The 16,498-nt window shown below is 33.7% G+C and overlaps 3 protein-coding genes across 5 annotated transcripts in view; all 3 read right to left on the reverse strand.

Annotated features, from left to right (window-relative positions):
* LOC104700792 (nuclear pore complex protein NUP98B-like) overlaps positions 1-4,305 on the reverse strand; it is a 6,596-nt gene extending 2,291 nt beyond the window's left edge. The window contains exons 1-11 of one of the 3 annotated variants that reach the window (XM_010416381.2): positions 4,163-4,305; positions 3,660-3,733; positions 3,232-3,528; positions 2,258-2,863; positions 1,954-2,163; positions 1,202-1,854; positions 994-1,081; positions 853-913; positions 617-755; positions 290-406; positions 30-183 (exon numbers count right to left, since the gene is read on the reverse strand). In XM_010416381.2, coding sequence (XP_010414683.1) covers positions 30-183; positions 290-406; positions 617-755; positions 853-913; positions 994-1,081; positions 1,202-1,854; positions 1,954-2,163; positions 2,258-2,863; positions 3,232-3,528; positions 3,660-3,678 — 2,344 coding nt within the window. In that variant the 5' untranslated portion in view covers positions 3,679-3,733; positions 4,163-4,305. The remainder of the gene's footprint in view (positions 1-29; positions 184-289; positions 407-616; positions 756-852; positions 914-993; positions 1,082-1,201; positions 1,855-1,953; positions 2,164-2,257; positions 2,864-3,231; positions 3,529-3,659; positions 3,734-4,162) is intronic. The other 2 variants (XM_010416380.2, XM_010416379.2) reach the window with 2 other exon arrangements.
* Positions 6,049-7,615, reverse strand: LOC104704468. Its single transcript, XM_019227037.1, has 2 exons — positions 7,600-7,615; positions 6,049-6,710 (listed from the first exon to the last, which is right to left on the reverse strand). Exons 1-2 carry the CDS (start codon positions 7,613-7,615, stop codon positions 6,049-6,051), a joined length of 678 nt encoding a protein of 225 aa, XP_019082582.1.
* LOC104700793 lies at positions 13,113-16,276 on the reverse strand. Its single transcript, XM_010416382.2, has 9 exons — positions 15,729-16,276; positions 15,165-15,245; positions 14,646-15,065; positions 14,427-14,562; positions 14,174-14,339; positions 13,952-14,080; positions 13,659-13,853; positions 13,456-13,578; positions 13,113-13,382 (listed from the first exon to the last, which is right to left on the reverse strand). The coding sequence occupies exons 1-9, from the start codon at positions 15,904-15,906 to the stop codon at positions 13,275-13,277; spliced, it is 1,536 nt and encodes a 511-aa protein (XP_010414684.1). The 5' UTR covers positions 15,907-16,276; the 3' UTR covers positions 13,113-13,274.

Raw genomic sequence — 16,498 nt, forward strand, 5'->3', positions numbered from 1 at the left:
ATGCCAATCAATGTTAAAAGCAAGCTTACCATTCTCCTGCAGTGGGGCCGGGCCATCCTTTCGATGTTCTGATTTTACCCTTTCAACTGGGCGTATAAATAAAGCTCTAGGGTTTTCCCTTGGAATGAAAAGGGCATCAGCCTTTGGTGTACTGGAATTCTCTTCATCGCTGAAGAATGGAACCTGAAATAAACATTGAAGAAGCAAACAGGTAGAAAGAGCCTCAGTAACAAAATTAAAGACTGAGCTATTAAAGACCAAGCCAAAATTAAGAAAACAGAAAACATGCCTTTGGACCATCATCACCAGGACGGTACTTCCTTGTAGGTAGCCTGACCCGCCTTTGTAAAAGGTGTCGAGAAGTCAGGAGTGGAGATACTCTAACAGGAGCAGGCTTATCAACGACCTGAGAAGAAAGGAAAATATATATGGGTTAATAACATGGAGTAGTCATTTGTTTCTGTCATAACATCGTATCTATGTGAACAATGAAAAACTTCAAGATGCTATGCAGAGGAATTCAATGCCTAGCAACAGATTTTATGTGCTTCAAATTTGGAAAGAAGTTATGAAGAAAACGTTGGTGTGTAGGTATTGAAAAAGGCAGAATACTTACAGGCATGCTGGAGATTCCATACTGAATGGAAGGTGAATTTCTACCTTGACCAATTGAAACCTGAGGCAAAGCAGGAAGCGTTCCAAATGGGTTTGTAACAGGAGTTGGTTGCATAATAGCAGAGTTACCGAACGCAGGCCTGTCAAAACAAAAAAAAAAAGAATGAAACACTGATGTTAATAGATTATCTAAAAGGAAAATTAGAGTCGGAAACACTGATGTCAGAGAGACCATACACTTGCTTAAAGTTGCTTTGGCTCAAAGTTCCCGTTCCACCTGTAACGCCAGTTGTATTAGCTTCAGAACATAAACATACAGGACTTAGCTTCTAGTATATAAGAATATAATATTAAGGATGCTTTGATTGATCGACATACCTGTTTGGGTTTGAGCAAAGTTGTTGAAACTAAAAGCACCTGATGGTTGAGTTGGCTGGACTGATTGGTAAGGTGTCGAAAGAGCAGGCTGCAAAAATAAAGCCAATATTAGAAATCCCTACGAAATCCCTACATAACTCAAAAGGCAGAGAAAGAGATATCAATTCTGAAGTGACCTGGCATTTAAATTAGTTAAAAAGAAACTCACCGTTGTTTGACCAAAGGGAGAGATGCTTGTAGTGAAAGAGCTTGAAAACAGATTTGCGGAGCCAGTGGAAGGTGTACTGAAAATGTTACTCTGTCCATTTGCAGGATTGGTATTCTGTCCATTCACAGAACTAGTCTGTTGAAATGTAGGAGTGGTATTCAGTCCAAACGCAGAACTCGTCTGTTGAAATGCAGGAGTAGTACTCTGTCCAAATAAGGGGTTTGAACCGAACAGGGGAGATGACTGACTGTTGTTATTATTTCCACCCATGCTAAATGCTGAATTTGACCCATGTGCAGGGGCTGAACCAAATGGCTGCTGTGTGTTTGTTGCAAAACTAGGGGATGATCCAAAAACGGATGTGGCATTTGATGCAGTTGACCCAAACATGGATGGGATAGTGGGTTGACCAAAGGATGGGGTTGTGGGTTGACCAAAGGATGGGGTTGTGGGTTGACCAAAGGAGGGGGTAGTGGGTTGACCAAAGGGAGATGAAAGATTTGGGGTAGTTATTGATGTCTTCTGTGCAAAAGGGTTTGTTGGATTTGGAGATGTCTGGCCAAACGTTGGTGAAGGAGAGAATACACTTGGCTGAGAAGTTGTTACACCGAATCCAGCACCTCCAGGAGATTGACCAGCAGGACGTTGTCCACCTGAAGATTAAACAACAAGAGAATTAATATTTTGGTAAATAAAGCCCAAACATCTAACCTTAAGCCAAAAGCATAACATGGATTTGTCTGGCATATGACCTTTATCTCCTCGCTGGTAGTCCTCCCACCGAAGCTCCTCCTGGTTTTTTTCTTTGTATACAGGCATGGCAGATATAGATTGTAGCCTCCCAGGGTTACCAGTGCCTGACTCTGCCTCATTTGTAGGTGCATAAGGCATGACCCTACTACCCCCTTGTTCACCCCCGATAGTTGTTTGACCCCCAAATATTGGGGTCGAAGCCTGTGCACCTGCAAAACAAAACATGTGAACATAATTAGTTACCATTTAATGGGTGGGAACGTTCACTTCTAATCTGTAATTGAATAGGAATAGCTGGAGAACCTTGGGCTCCAAAGGGAGATTGTGTAGAGCTAAAGGCACTGCTACCAAATGCTGAGGTAGACTGTCCAAAAGCTGGGGAAGAGCTAAAACTAAAGGATGGGGTACTTGATGCCCCAAACGCAGGAGTGCTTGACGCACCAAATGCAGGAGTGCTTGATGCACCAAAAGCAGGAGTGCTTGATGCACTAAAAGCAGGAGTGCTTGATGCACCAAAAGCACCTCCAGCACCGAAGGCATTGTTGCCAAATCCAGTGCCAGAGCTACCAAAGGCTGGAGCGGGTGACGCGCCAAATGCAGGTGAACTCGAGGCGCCGAATGATGGAGTACTTGATGCACCAAAAGCAGGTGTGTTTGTGGAGCCAAAGGCAGGAGTGCTTGATGCGCCAAACCCAGGTGTGCTTGTGGCGCCAAATGCGGAAGTGTTTGAGGCGCCAAATGCGGAAGTGTTTGAGGCACCAAAGGCAGGCGTGCTAGAGGCACCAAAAGGTGAAGATGAACCAAAAGAGCTGTTCCCAAAGGCAGGCTGTGATTGCTGTGGGGTGCTTCCGAAAGGACTTGACTGAGGCGTTGAGAGGCCAAAAGACTTTTGACCAAACGTAGAAGTGCCTGTAAGAAAAAATTGATCAGTGTTCGTAAGAAAAGGCGCATAAAAGAAATATATCAGAAGACTAAACCCAAAAGACTACTAATTTTGGAAGTAGTAACAAATCTTTTGAAACATAAAACTTGAAATTGCTACCCAGAAACTAACAGACAATCAAACGCTTGAAGAAATCAGAAACCAGAAACCATAAGCAAAAGTATATGTTTACAATTAAGTCCTATTGAGAGAAGGCAGATCCTATTCCATAAGCGCTATCAATGTACCAACCAAAAGATATGAGCACATATACTTTATCCCAGGCCTAGTAAAGCACTAAATCAAAGAAATGATTGACAAAACCCACACAGTAAAATACATAAAAGGTACTTACCACCAAAAGGTGAAGTTGAACTACCAAATGCAGGAGCAGAAGATGCTCCAAAAGCCGGAGTAGAGCTACCAAACGCTTGTGATGAAGCACCAAAAGGGGAAGAAGAAGTTTGAGGTGCACCAAACACGCCGGTTGAAGTGCCCCCAAACATGGAACTCCCTGTCTGTGCACCAAAAGGAGTAGAATTACCAAAGGGCTTCACAGCAAAAGGATTATTGCTCGGGTTATTGTTGGTCTGCCCGAACAAAGATTGAGTTTGGGTCCCAAATGGACTGTTGTTAGATGACTGTCCAAAAGCTGTAAAACATATTAAACGGGTCAGGTTAGCATAGCAAAAACTATAAACATCCAAATTTGATTAAGAAAAAACAAAGGGAAGATCCGTGCAAATCCCATAGTTAACAAAGAATAAGGTAAGGATCACTTACGATTAGAAGAACCAAACATCTTTCTTTATATACTCACGAAACCGGGCTCAGCCAAACGAACTGTTCCTTCTACCCTGTTACAACAAAGCAAGAAGATGTCAAGAACAGTTATACGAAGAACAAAAAGGCAAACACAAAGTTCCGAAACATGAACATACGAATTTTACACTAATTAACCACACAAATACTCGTAATCAGATCGACAATGAACAAGGCAACATCACAACTTGTGTAATCCATAACCAGGAATCATCAAAACCAACACTAATCGATAACATGAACTTCCAACAAATAGTACCTATGAATCCGATGGATACTAATCTAACTAAGACTAAACTACGCTTTACGAACGTCACAACAAGACAGAGAACCGGAGATTCCGTACTCGTTCGTCCGATGTCGGCAAAATTAGGGTTCAGGCGAGATAAAACCGCCGAAACTGATAACGGAAACGATTGAAGTTCGACGTCGTATTATAAAAGAGGATTTGAAGAATGTTATACCTGAAGGGGGATGAAGCACGATATGGAGTCGACGGAGAACGAGGATAGAGAGAAGCAGAGAGACCTCGCCGGAATTATAAAAAGCCTAAAAAGTTTAACGTATGGGGGAATGAGGAGGAAGGAGGGCTGGCTAAGTAATATATATACAGAGAGTTTCTGCGTTGTATTCAAGTCAGTGTAGCGTCGGAGAGACGCTCGGTTTATTTATTAACTGGGATTGATTTCCGGTTCGACCGACTCGCGTTGTGTTCAAGTCAATTTGTAGCGTCTTTTTAACGCTCGGTTTTGTGAACCGGGATTGATTTTGTTCGGTTCGATCGGCTTTTAATCATGGTTCATTTCCTCCGGGTTCGCCCTCTTGAATTTGTTTCTTTTTTTTTCTAGAATTTGTTTTTCTTCTGAAGCGTCAACTTTTTTTTATATCTTTTTCAAAATTAAATATGAAATTTATTTGAGTAAATAAATAGAAGATCAGCATGAAATTCAATATTTTTTAGTTTTTTTGTTTTAGAAATTTAATTAATTGAAATCAAAATATGTAGTCTACTCTCTAACGAAAACACAAAAACTAATATGATTAGTTGTGTATGGTTTGATAGGAACAAAAATATAGTCTATTTTGCGAATATATCAATACTAGATAAGGTTTGCGTTAATACGCGGATAATAACAATAAATAAATCGATAATAATTTAAATATGAGTGATTATCTATACATTTTAATGATTTTGTAAAAATGAATTTGAAATTTACTATATCTATTTCTAATACAATTTAACTATTTGTACCATCATAATAAACCATATTTTAATTTTTACAAAATTTATCTTAAAAAGTTACAAACTTATATTAAACACAATCTATGCATCTTAGTCTATATCATAATAAGAATTATAATATTTGAAAATTAACAAAAAATAATTGTTAATAAAAAGGAAAACCACTAAATTTTATAGAAAACCAACATTGGCTAAGATATTTTTATATATATTGTTCTCTTAAGTAATAATTTACCTCATGTAAAAAAAAGTTCAAAAAACTATATGCATAATACGATTAACATATGCTCTGAGTTACGTAAACACACACACACACACATATATATATATATATATATCAGTTTGGTCTCATTCAAAAAATATTGAAAATATGGGATCGTTTATACAATTTTTGTGTAGTTTTACTTTATAATATGAAACATCATCATAAGAATAATACAACCTCATAAGAAAAAAAATAGCTTTAACAATATAACAAAGTTGAAGAAATTACGTTGTTAGGTGAGAAAATATTAGATAGTTTAGTTGTTGGATAATCCTTTTTTCTTTTAGGAATAATAAATTACTATTAAATATAATATATGAATTGTATATCCTTAATCCATTTTCTCTTTATAATCCTTTTTCTTTTAGCTAGGAATAATAATTTACTATTAAATAAGTATAATATATGAATAATTGTATATCCTTAATCCATTTTTTTTTCTGGCAAATCAAATAGATTATATCATAAAGAGTTTTACATTATACATGAACCATTGATACAAATAAAGGAAATTAAACTTAATTTTGGTGAAGGAGTGGATTGACCATGCTTGTGGGAAGCCTTATAGGCTAACAGATAAAATAATCTGTTACGTCCCCTTTCACATACTATACTTGTAATTGGCTATCATCTTATAGATGAAACTCCAAAATGCTTTTAGCATTACTCTAGTTAAAAAAAAAAAATACAAATGTTGCTTGAAATGATTCATACTCTTGTCTTTTGAAACTCAATACGATATGCTGAAATGTTGCTTGAAATGATTTATACTCTTGTCTTTTGAAATTCAATAGGATATGCTGAAATTGCCTTGCCCATTGTTGCCACTTTGTGATCACGATTTACTTTTGCATAGAAGTAAAAAATTTTGACCAAGGGAAAGAAGAAACATCTCTATCACAGTCATTCGCCGCCTTTTTTCTTCCCATCACCCTCGTGTCATCATCATCCTCAATGAAAGTAGCCACCATAAATTTAGAACCATATACTCCACAACCCATATAATCACTTGACGAAATGAAATATTCCAACCAGGGTAATGAGAAAGCATCACCATCATCAGACATAGTTAACATCCAAAGAAATCTAATCCGATCTCCGATTTTGATTTCATCAAGTAGATTGATTCCTCCATCGATTCCTGGATCAAAAACCCATGTAGAACCTCCATTCCATTGGGTAAGAGGACATTCACCGGTTGATACCCGAAAATTACACCGACAGTGAGTGAACACACCGGAAACAAACTTTCTATAAAGAAAGACATCATGATTCCATCGAATCAACATCATAAGGTAGGGGCCACAATATATATATGGTGGATATATCAAGACGATCATTGAAATCTCAACGAATTGATAAATAATCCAAATTAGGAATGGCGTGAGTGAAGTCTGATTTGGAATTGATGGACACAGTCCCTGAAAATCCATCGTCGCAATGGGACAAATTACATGAGAATGATAATCTCGATCTGCCACTATTAATAATTGAAAATCGAAAACTGTACAATAATTAAGGGAAGTACAAGCAACTGAAAAAAAAACAAAGACGATGACCGACGCCGGAGAAGCCGATGCCGGCCTGAAACAGTGAAAATAAAGTTTTGCTATGAAACGGTGGCTTTGGGAAAATCGCCTATGGCGAGAGAGAAAACCGTCACCCCTTAATCCATTTTCTTTTTTTAAGAATAAATGTAATCCTTTTCCTTCTAGAATTAGTAACTTAATTAAAATTACTACCTAATCTTATAATCTTTTGAAAGATTTATTTTAAAAAGTTACAATTTTAAAAATTTTAAACACATATTTTTTTGTTTTATACGTATTAAAATGACAATTTGTTAGAAATGCCCTTTTTGAAATATTTTTTTTCAAAAATACCATTTTCTTGAAAAAATTCATTTTTGCTCACTTTTGCACAATTACACCGGCAATTACAATATGTTAAATTAATTTTTAGAATTTTTTTAAGTTTGGATTCTTTATTTTACATTTAGAGTATAGTTTTTGAGGTAGTAGGGTTTAGTATTTGATGTTAGGGTTATAGAATTTAGGGATTTAATCATTTTATATATAAAAAAAGAGTATTTTTGAAAATGGACAACATGAAAATGTATTTTTGAAAAGTAATACTCCCTCCGTTTCAAAATATAGGATATTTTAACTAAAGCACGCAGATTAAGAAGTTTTTACTTTTAACAAGTTCAACCAATCAGAAACAATACTGCATAATATAGAATACTAAATTAATCTAAAAATTGCATAGAAACTTGAAAACATCTTATATTATGAAACAACAAACTTCTCTAAAACATCTTATATTTTGAAATATTTTGAAACGGAGGGAGTATAGGAAAAGAATCAAAATAAACCTTTTTAAAAGTGGAATACAAGCTATGCGGTGCATTGATTACTTGCTAACTACACAAATTTCGCCGTAAAGAAAGAAATCATTATCGACCTACTAAGGACCCTATAAATATTCTACACCTACACGCCAATTAATTATCATCACCAAACACGACAAACCAACCGCATACAGAAAATCATAAAACATAAATACGTTCTCATCGTAATGGTTGCTACTTTTGCTTTTCTCTGTGATGTGCACCCTACAATCCTAAATGAAAAGGTGGGTGTCTTATTAGTGATCCTTTTTAAAACATAATCTTTGTGTGTTTTAACAATTTCTATTTTGATCAGCTTACAAAAATCATAGATGATTGAGATCCTGTTTATAAATACAAGCTATGCAGTGCATTGATGTGGTACAGCCACACTACAAGAAAACATGCAATTTACGACTGCACTTATAGTCGCTAAATAGTCGCTAAATCAGATAAAACGACTATTTTACGACTAAACAGTGTTGTCGTAAATCGTTAGTCGGTAAGAAATTTTAGTCGTAAAATAGTCGGTAAATAGCAACTAAATTACGACTAAAACACGTAGTCGTAAACGTAGTCGTAATATAGTCGTAAATATTTACGACTATTTAATGACAATGTTACGATTAATAAAATATGAACATAATTAGTTTACAAGTAGTCATAATGTAGTCGTCAAATTTAGTGACTAATTGACGACTATTTAACAACTATCATCGTATTTATACATCATTTATACAAATTATATATATTATTTTAATAACAATATTTATATTTTAGAAATGACTTTAAATATATTTAAATTATGAATAATATTTGTTTGGAGTAAATTGATACTAAAAAATAAAATAATATTTTTATTATTATAAAATCGTGATTTAAAAAAAAACTGTATTACAAAATAAAATTATAAACATAATTCAAAATAAGAATTCATCATACTCTTAAATAAAAAGAGTAGATGAACAACTATACATAATTAATGGCTTGAAGCACACACTCAAGTCTCGATTGCCTTGTATTCCATCTTTGAAGCCTTTTGTGCCGATTGAAATGACCTTAACATACCACATCCTTCTCGGCATCTTGAATCTCAGCTTGATTTGTACTTTTGAAATCTCAGCTTCACTTTTCATGCTCACACACACGATTCCAGTCTTATGCTTAACCACAAAAGCCCATAGCTTCAGGTGTTACCAACGATGCCACCATTATCAAATCTCAATCGTTTTTCTGTCCTCATCATCTATAACAATTACGATCTGCAAAGCCTAAAAAAAATAAGATACTCTCCTTCAAAGACATCAAAAGCTAACACCCTCACTACTATATATCACAAACCTTGCCCTGTCGAATATCCTCAAGAGCTTGAGAAATACACACAAATCTATCAGTAGGTCGATCAAGATCGAACTCTTCACCCTAACATTGAACCTTTTTCATATAATCCTAGAACACACTCAGCTCGTCCTAGATAGTTTTGTTCCCTTGATAACATCACAAAAAAAAAAATACAAGGAGACAACATAATCATCAATGGCTAACCCTAATCCAATTCGATTGTAGATACACATAGAAACTGGGTTCAATTGAATCCAAAATCTCTAAGAAAGAACGATTGAACTTACCGCGAAGGGTAAGCAGCGCCATAATTATGGGGAGACAACGAGATTTAGAGGAGAGCGAACCACCACCGCCGTAGAGAAGAATTATGACAATGACTTCAATTTATAGATCCAAAATTGAGAAGAATAATAAGAAGAAGGAAGCAAATCTACCTTGTATCGATGACACGATGGGGTTGAGATCTAAGATCTGAGATCCGCGAGAGAGTGCTCTGGTACCAGATCTAACAACTTGAGAGGATGAAAACAACAACACAAATGAAGATGGAATTGATTGAAGCAACTGGCGGAGGAGACAAAAGAGAATCGCCACACAGAAAAAAAAGAAAAAAAGGAGACGAGAAGAAGAGAAAGTCTCATCGGCCAAGGAGAGGGAAACGACAGAGAGAAGGGGAGAAAAAGAAGGAAGATATTTGGTCCGTTGGATTAAATCAATCAACGGTTGATAGGGTTAATCCTTGTGTTTACATATCATCCAATGAAAACGCTTCATTATTTAAAGAATAATTAATTGCATCAAAACTTTATAATTTCATATATTTTGCAGTTTTAAATTCATACGTTAGAATTTGGGAATTGGGGTTTTAGATTTAGAAGAATATTATATTTGATTTAAATTTAAAATATGATTTGTTTTAGGTTTTAAAATGACTATATTAAATAAATTATAAGTAAATAGTTCTGGATAGATTGAATTATATGTAAATAATAAATAGTTTTGCACATTGCTTTTATACATATATAATGGTTATATCTTGGTTGAATGGTTTATGCTTTAATTTCTATATAAGAATTATAAAAGTTTAAAGAAGGTTTAGGATTTAATGTATAGGGTTTGGGGTATAGGTTGAAGATTTAGGATAAAGTTTTGATAAAAAAAAAAGTTTTGGAAAACTATAATTTTTTTTATCAATGTTAGATCTCATTTTTTGGATGTATTATATTAATTAGACTTTCTTATAAGTATTAAGAGCTTGGTTTTATGTACATATATTATTATGGTTAAGTTTTGGTTTTACGGTTTATGAGTTAATTTCTAAAATTAAGAATTGAAAGTTTAAGATTAGAGTTTAAGATATAAGTTTTAGAGTTTAGTTTAGAGTTTGAAGTTAAATTTTGAAAATTTAATTTTCTTAAATAGTGACTGATATGCGACTTTTTAGCGACTGTTACCATGAGTCGCATATTAGTCGCTAAACTGGCGACTTTTACCATGAATCGTATATTAGTTGCTAAATTGGTGACTATTTAGCGACTATTTGTTCCGATATGCGATATAGTCATTAAATAGTCGCTAAATTACAACTAAAATACTGACTACTATATATAGTCGCAAAAAAACGACTAATATACAACCAAATATTTGTAGTCGTAAAATTGTTGGCTCTTAGTCGTTACGTAGTCACCAAAAATGGTGACTACAAATATAGTCGTCATTTGTAGTCGTAAAATCCCTGTTTTCTTGTAGTGCCAGAAGAAAGGTAATCACAAAAACAACAAACACCAGTATTTCATAGTGTTGTATGGGAACAAAGATGTTGTATAAACATATCTTATTATATTAAGGTATCTTATCCAAATCCTTTTTGTTTTCTTTTGAAACTGAAGTTCTAAGAAGATGATAATTCAAGTTGAGAGTAGAAAACGGACTTTCTTTGAAGAGAAAGATGAGGAGAGCGGTCGATGGCTTGAAATTATCTAGCGAGAACATGATAACAAAGCAACTTCTTTTTGTCTCATTAGTTTGATTGTTCGAGGGCGTCTCCGATGATAGAATTCCCAGCGGACTTCGAGGCTGCAGCGACAAAGGATAAAAAAAAAACGGCGGTGGCTCTTGCTGATGACGACAAAGGATCTTTCTTTCTCGCATCTTATTTTCCTGAAGGCTGAAATAATTTTTGGATTGGGTATTTCTCAATCGTGATTATTGGGCCCATTTTGGAAATTCTTAGATTTATAATATGGTTGTAGTTAAGTTATTATTCAGAAACATCTAATTTGCTCAAAGTTAATTGAAATTTAATTAACATTATTCTTTACTTTAATTAATTTTACAAAAACTAATCATATGATTTATCTCTGTTCACGAATTAATATCCGTTCAGGCCATGCTTTTAAGTCTTATTAATTATTTTTCCACTTCTATATATTTCTTATATATATTATTATTACAAATGGAGTTGTAAATTATAGATACAATGTGAAGTTAAATCTTAAGCTACCTATTTTAGTCTAAAAATTTAAGATTTTTATCTGTATAGTTAAATTTAAACATCAATATTATAATTAACCTTAAAATAAAATATTGTGGGATGGGTTATAATCGATATATTATTATAAATTTAAAATATCAATAATCTATAGTTACTACTATCGGTTTAATATACTAAATAGAGAAAATAATTATCTAGCAATGCAGGGTCCATCCTTATATTTTTGAAAATAATTTGTTATATAGTATTTATCTACATATATATATATATATATGTGTGTGTGTCACGTATTATTAATTAAGGTACGAACTACGAAAACATACTCCAAACCAACACAAAAACATATAATCCAACTAAAACAGTGTAATCTATTAATCAAAATAAACACAAAATAAACACAAAAATACAACATTATTTTTTCGTAGTAATTATAAAAACCTTTTCACCCGGGTTAAAATCTTCAATTGGTTAAAAACGTTTCCTTTTTTAGTAACCAACAATTTGGTTTCTCCATTATAATCTTCATTTGGTAATTTATAATTTGGAAATTTATAATTTGGAAATTTATAACAAATTGTGTGATAACAATGGCATAACATATTAATAACTTTGTAAATGAACGCTATATACTTTCTAAGAAATGATGAATGTTTTATACTTACCAAAGGTGAGAGATGCTCTACATAACATATTAAACACACATATTTTTAATCCACATTAATAATTAAAGTTTATAAAAGTAAACAGTAGTATAATTCATATAAAAAACCAACTGAGTTTTATTTTCATTGCACATAAAAACTATATATACTAAAGTATTTAAATATTTAAGGAACTATATGATATTGTTTCTATATTATAAAACAATACACGGTATACACCTAAAACATAGAAATTGGACACTACACTACATAATATCTAGATGCAAAATACTGTACATTTACAAAATACAAAACATTTGTTACTGCTAAACAAAATATTCTTCGCGTTTTTTAAAACAAATCTCACCCTGCGGTGTACCACGGATGAATATCTAGTGAAAATGTATTTTTGAAAAGTAATATAGGAAAAGAATCAAATAAACCTTTTTACATGTTAAAATTACATTATTCAAAACAAACTTCTTACATACATATTAGAATTATGTTTATATATTTTAAAAATGTTTAAATTTATCTTTTTTATATAATTATATTTTAAAATATAAAACATTAATTTTTTATATACATATTAGATTTAAATTTTAATTTTTAAGAGTATTTAATTTTATGATTTTTTGTAATAACCCTTTCACTTTTAAAAATTTATCAAAAACGAATTTTGTTGTTTTTATACGTATTAGAGTTATCTTTTTAAAAACTTGTAGAAAATAATAATTTTCTCATAATTATCTTTATACTTCTAAAAATTGTTAAAACTAAGTTTTTGTTTTCTACATAACAAAATCTCTAATTGTTAAAATTGACAAATATCACAATCTTGTGAGTTACTTACATTGAAAACCAAACTTTATATAATAACATATTTCCTTCATATACTATTCCTTCAACATATCAACAAATATAGAAGTCATATTTTACTTCATTTTTTTTCCTTTTTATTTTTCTTGTTTCAATATTTCTTCGTTTCTCATTCCATTATGATGAACTACAGTCCACAGAACACTAGTCCTAGCATCGTAGGCAACTTCTGAAGTACTGTCATGTTTTGCAATGATGTATTTTATACACTCATCCCTTTCATTATTGTGTTCTTCAAACGGAAAAAGCTCTTAGATTTTGTGTTCTTGAGTAACAAAAGAAGAAAATAAGAAAACAGAAAACACAGTTTTGTGTTTACTATCATAGAAATTCTTGACTATGAGCTAACTGATGATAATTCATGTAATCAATCCCATTTAACCGGACGCAACACAGTATTTGCTCCGGTAATTCCTCCGGTTTATTCCCCTGAAAACAAGATTTTACAGTTAATAACCATAGCAATTTGACACAAAATTCGTCAAAGAAGCAAAACCATTACCTGAATTGTGAGTCCAACATCAAGAATACAGTGCTTGAGCCTGTCTAAAAATGCTTCGAATCCTTTACGCGATATATAACTGAATCTATGCATATCGATATCAATCTCAAAGTAATTTTCACCCTACAAGTTCAAAATTCAGAGCTAAGTAAGTTAAGCAGGTTTCAATAGTACTTGTATTTGTTAGGATACTTGTGACATACCGAGTAGAACTCATGCTGTGGTCGTGAAAGCACAGGTTTTTCGTTATAAGCATTCATGAGTTTCTTCTCTGCACCGTTCAACTGGAGATCATCTACATTTGCAACACGTCCCAATATCTTTAACCGTTCCCTAAAGGGTACATTTGTATCCATAGTAAAGCCTTTAACTTTCTCAACCTCATCATCTATTAATCTCTGCATATATCCAAAGACAAAGCGATTCAAAAATGTGTATTCAACAGAAGAGCAGAGAACAAAGAAAACAGAATCATGAGGAGGAAGCTTAAGTTTACCTGAATGCTTTCTTGGAAATGAGGTGGAAGCTCCTTTAAATAATTATCCGAAAGTTTAAAGTATAAAACAAAATTCATTCCTTCTCCATCAGTTTCACCTTGAAAGATAGCAGCTGGATACAATGGAATCTATGATTCCAATAGCAACATCATCATCATTAAACTGAAACACCGGAGACAATGCAAAGAAGAACCATTTAACTATGGAACTAGACAATATACCTGAACATTTACAACAAGTATCGATGGGAGCTTGGTCGAGGTGGTACTAACAACAGGAAGCTCCACGTATTGCGCTATATGGTTTATTTTACGTTGAGATAAAAATACATCGACACCAAATGGATTATATGCAGCATAGTTTGGTGCAAACTCTTTCTTCTTTTCTCTACCAAAGAACAAAATATCAGTTAAGAGTTAGTAACAGAACATATGATCAGGTACTCGAAACAACAAGCTCTCCACGTATGTTTACCTGAAATAAGTTTTGCCACGAACCCGGAAACTACCAGGCTCAATGATTGACCAGCAATCAAACATATTCTTTTCGAGTGGACAAAATGGAACCTGAGAACCTGCCATTGGTCTCTGCAACTGCATCTTTGTAGAAACTGAAACATTGCAAAGAACAAAGTAAGTTATTGGATTGGAATCTCTTCAGTTCAAATGCAGTGGAACCACAACTGAAACTTACATAAAGGACCAGTAGGGTGTCCTTCTCTCCACTTGAAAGATAGTTTAAGCGCAGCTTTTTTCCTCGTACTTGGAGGGCTAGAACTTAAAGACCTTCTCTTTTCAATAGAAGGAACAGTCGAATGAAGACAAGGCAAGCAATTGCTTGGAAGAATCCCACAGTTTTCCAACAATCCTTCATCTTTTCTAGAGCTATCAACAGCAGTTGAAGATATCTCGTCAATGAAAACAGGCTGCTTAGTGTCTGTCAAAGCACTCTCTGACTTCGATTGTGAGATGACATCATCTACGGTTGAGTGAGAGTTGGAAGTTTTGGGACCATCGCTTAGAGAATTCCTTGCAGAACCGCCAAGGTTTGAGTCTTTAACAGATGACATACTCGATACTGAGATACGCTCACCTCCGTTTACTGACAACATATCTGAAACAAAACGTCGCAAACAATAATGAAATGAACGTGATACATAGATCCTAGGAAGAATCAAAAAGGGGTGTTTTAAAGAAGCTTTTGTTATAATACCTTCCTGAACACTGTGAAAATCATCATCACAGTCGGTTTCAAAGGCGAGGTTGGAATCAAACCATGCTTCATCAACGCTTGCTGTTTCATAAATGAGACTTAAGTCAGGTGAAATATTTATAACTCTAGTAGAGACTAAAGAACTCAGCTAAAGTAACAGTGTCATGTAAACAAAATGTTAATCCTCACAACTCAATGCTCATCAAAGATGTTTAACCATTTAGAGAAAGATTCACTCTTTTGAGTAATAAACCTAAAGTATAAACCAAATCCCTTTCTCAACATACAAATCACAAAACTGTAAGCTAATCTAACAACTTTCTAACCACAATCTAATCCCTAATTACCCAAACCAACACATTCAACAACCAAAAGACATAACATTTCGAATTCAATCAACCAAAAAGCTTAACAAACCTTGAGAGATACACAATAAAGACCAAACCCACGAAGCCAAACCGATCATAAACACACAGAACAAAGACCAAAACCAATAGAAATGCAGAGAGAGAGAAACAAAAGATTGGTTTTTTTTTTTTTAAATTGAATTGAGAGATTAGAGACCTCTGAAAGTGGGATTAGAGAAAGAACGATCGTGATTATCGAAAGATCCGTCAGATAAGCGAGAAGAAGACACAACTCTCTTCTTCTGAATCTTTCGTCTTGTCCGAGTCTTTCTCCTCTTGCTTGACCTTATTTTACCACCTACACAGCTCTTAGGCGTTGACACGCAACCTCCCATCTCTCTCTCTCTCTCTCTTCTTCTCTGATCACAAAATCAACATATAAGATCTCTCGCTCTCTCTCTAAAACCCAGAACTTGAACAGAGAGAGAGAAAAAGATAAAGCTGGTTCCTTTTAGCTCTTTGTAGAGAGAGAAAGAGAGAAAAAAAAATATGTTTCCTTTTACTTCTCTCTCTCTTCCTCTTCTGATCAGAAATCAGATAGAATCTGCCAGACACGATCTTCAAATCCACTTATTGGCCAACAACAACAAAAAAAAAACTTAAAAGAGAAGAGAAAAATGGTAAAATGAGACACAGACAACTAGACAAACAATTTGGTGAAGACGAAGTATTTTTTTTCTTTTTTGCTCTGTACTTCGTACACAAATTAAAAAAAAATGTAAATTTTCTGATTGGTTAAAAATATATTTTGGGATTTGTGAACTCAACAAGAAAAATTTGGGGAAATTTATCAAAAGACAAGTTGTTAAAAAAAAATTCAATAGTTATCATCGCATATACCGTGAGTTAACGGCATCTTCCAAAAAGCAATTATAGTTCACTTAATTTTAGATTTTTACGATTGAAGCAACAACCACATTGGACTTA

This window comes from Camelina sativa, chromosome 7 (genome assembly GCF_000633955.1).
Source record: "Camelina sativa cultivar DH55 chromosome 7, Cs, whole genome shotgun sequence".
NCBI lineage: Eukaryota > Viridiplantae > Streptophyta > Magnoliopsida > Brassicales > Brassicaceae > Camelina > Camelina sativa.

What these genes read in the sequence shown, in the direction of transcription:
- LOC104700793 (XM_010416382.2), bottom strand. Translation starts at nt 15,906, where the DNA reads ATGGGAGGTTGCGTGTCAACGCCTAAGAGCTGTGTAGGTGGTAAAATA. An exon ending in ATTTCCAAGAAAGCATTCAG is followed by an intron (nt 13,854 to 13,951) that starts GTAAACTTAAGC and finishes GGATATATGCAG; the next exon opens with AGATTAATAGATGATGAGGT. An exon ending in CACAGCATGAGTTCTACTCG is followed by an intron (nt 13,579 to 13,658) that starts GTATGTCACAAG and finishes TTGAACTTGTAG; the next exon opens with GGTGAAAATTACTTTGAGAT.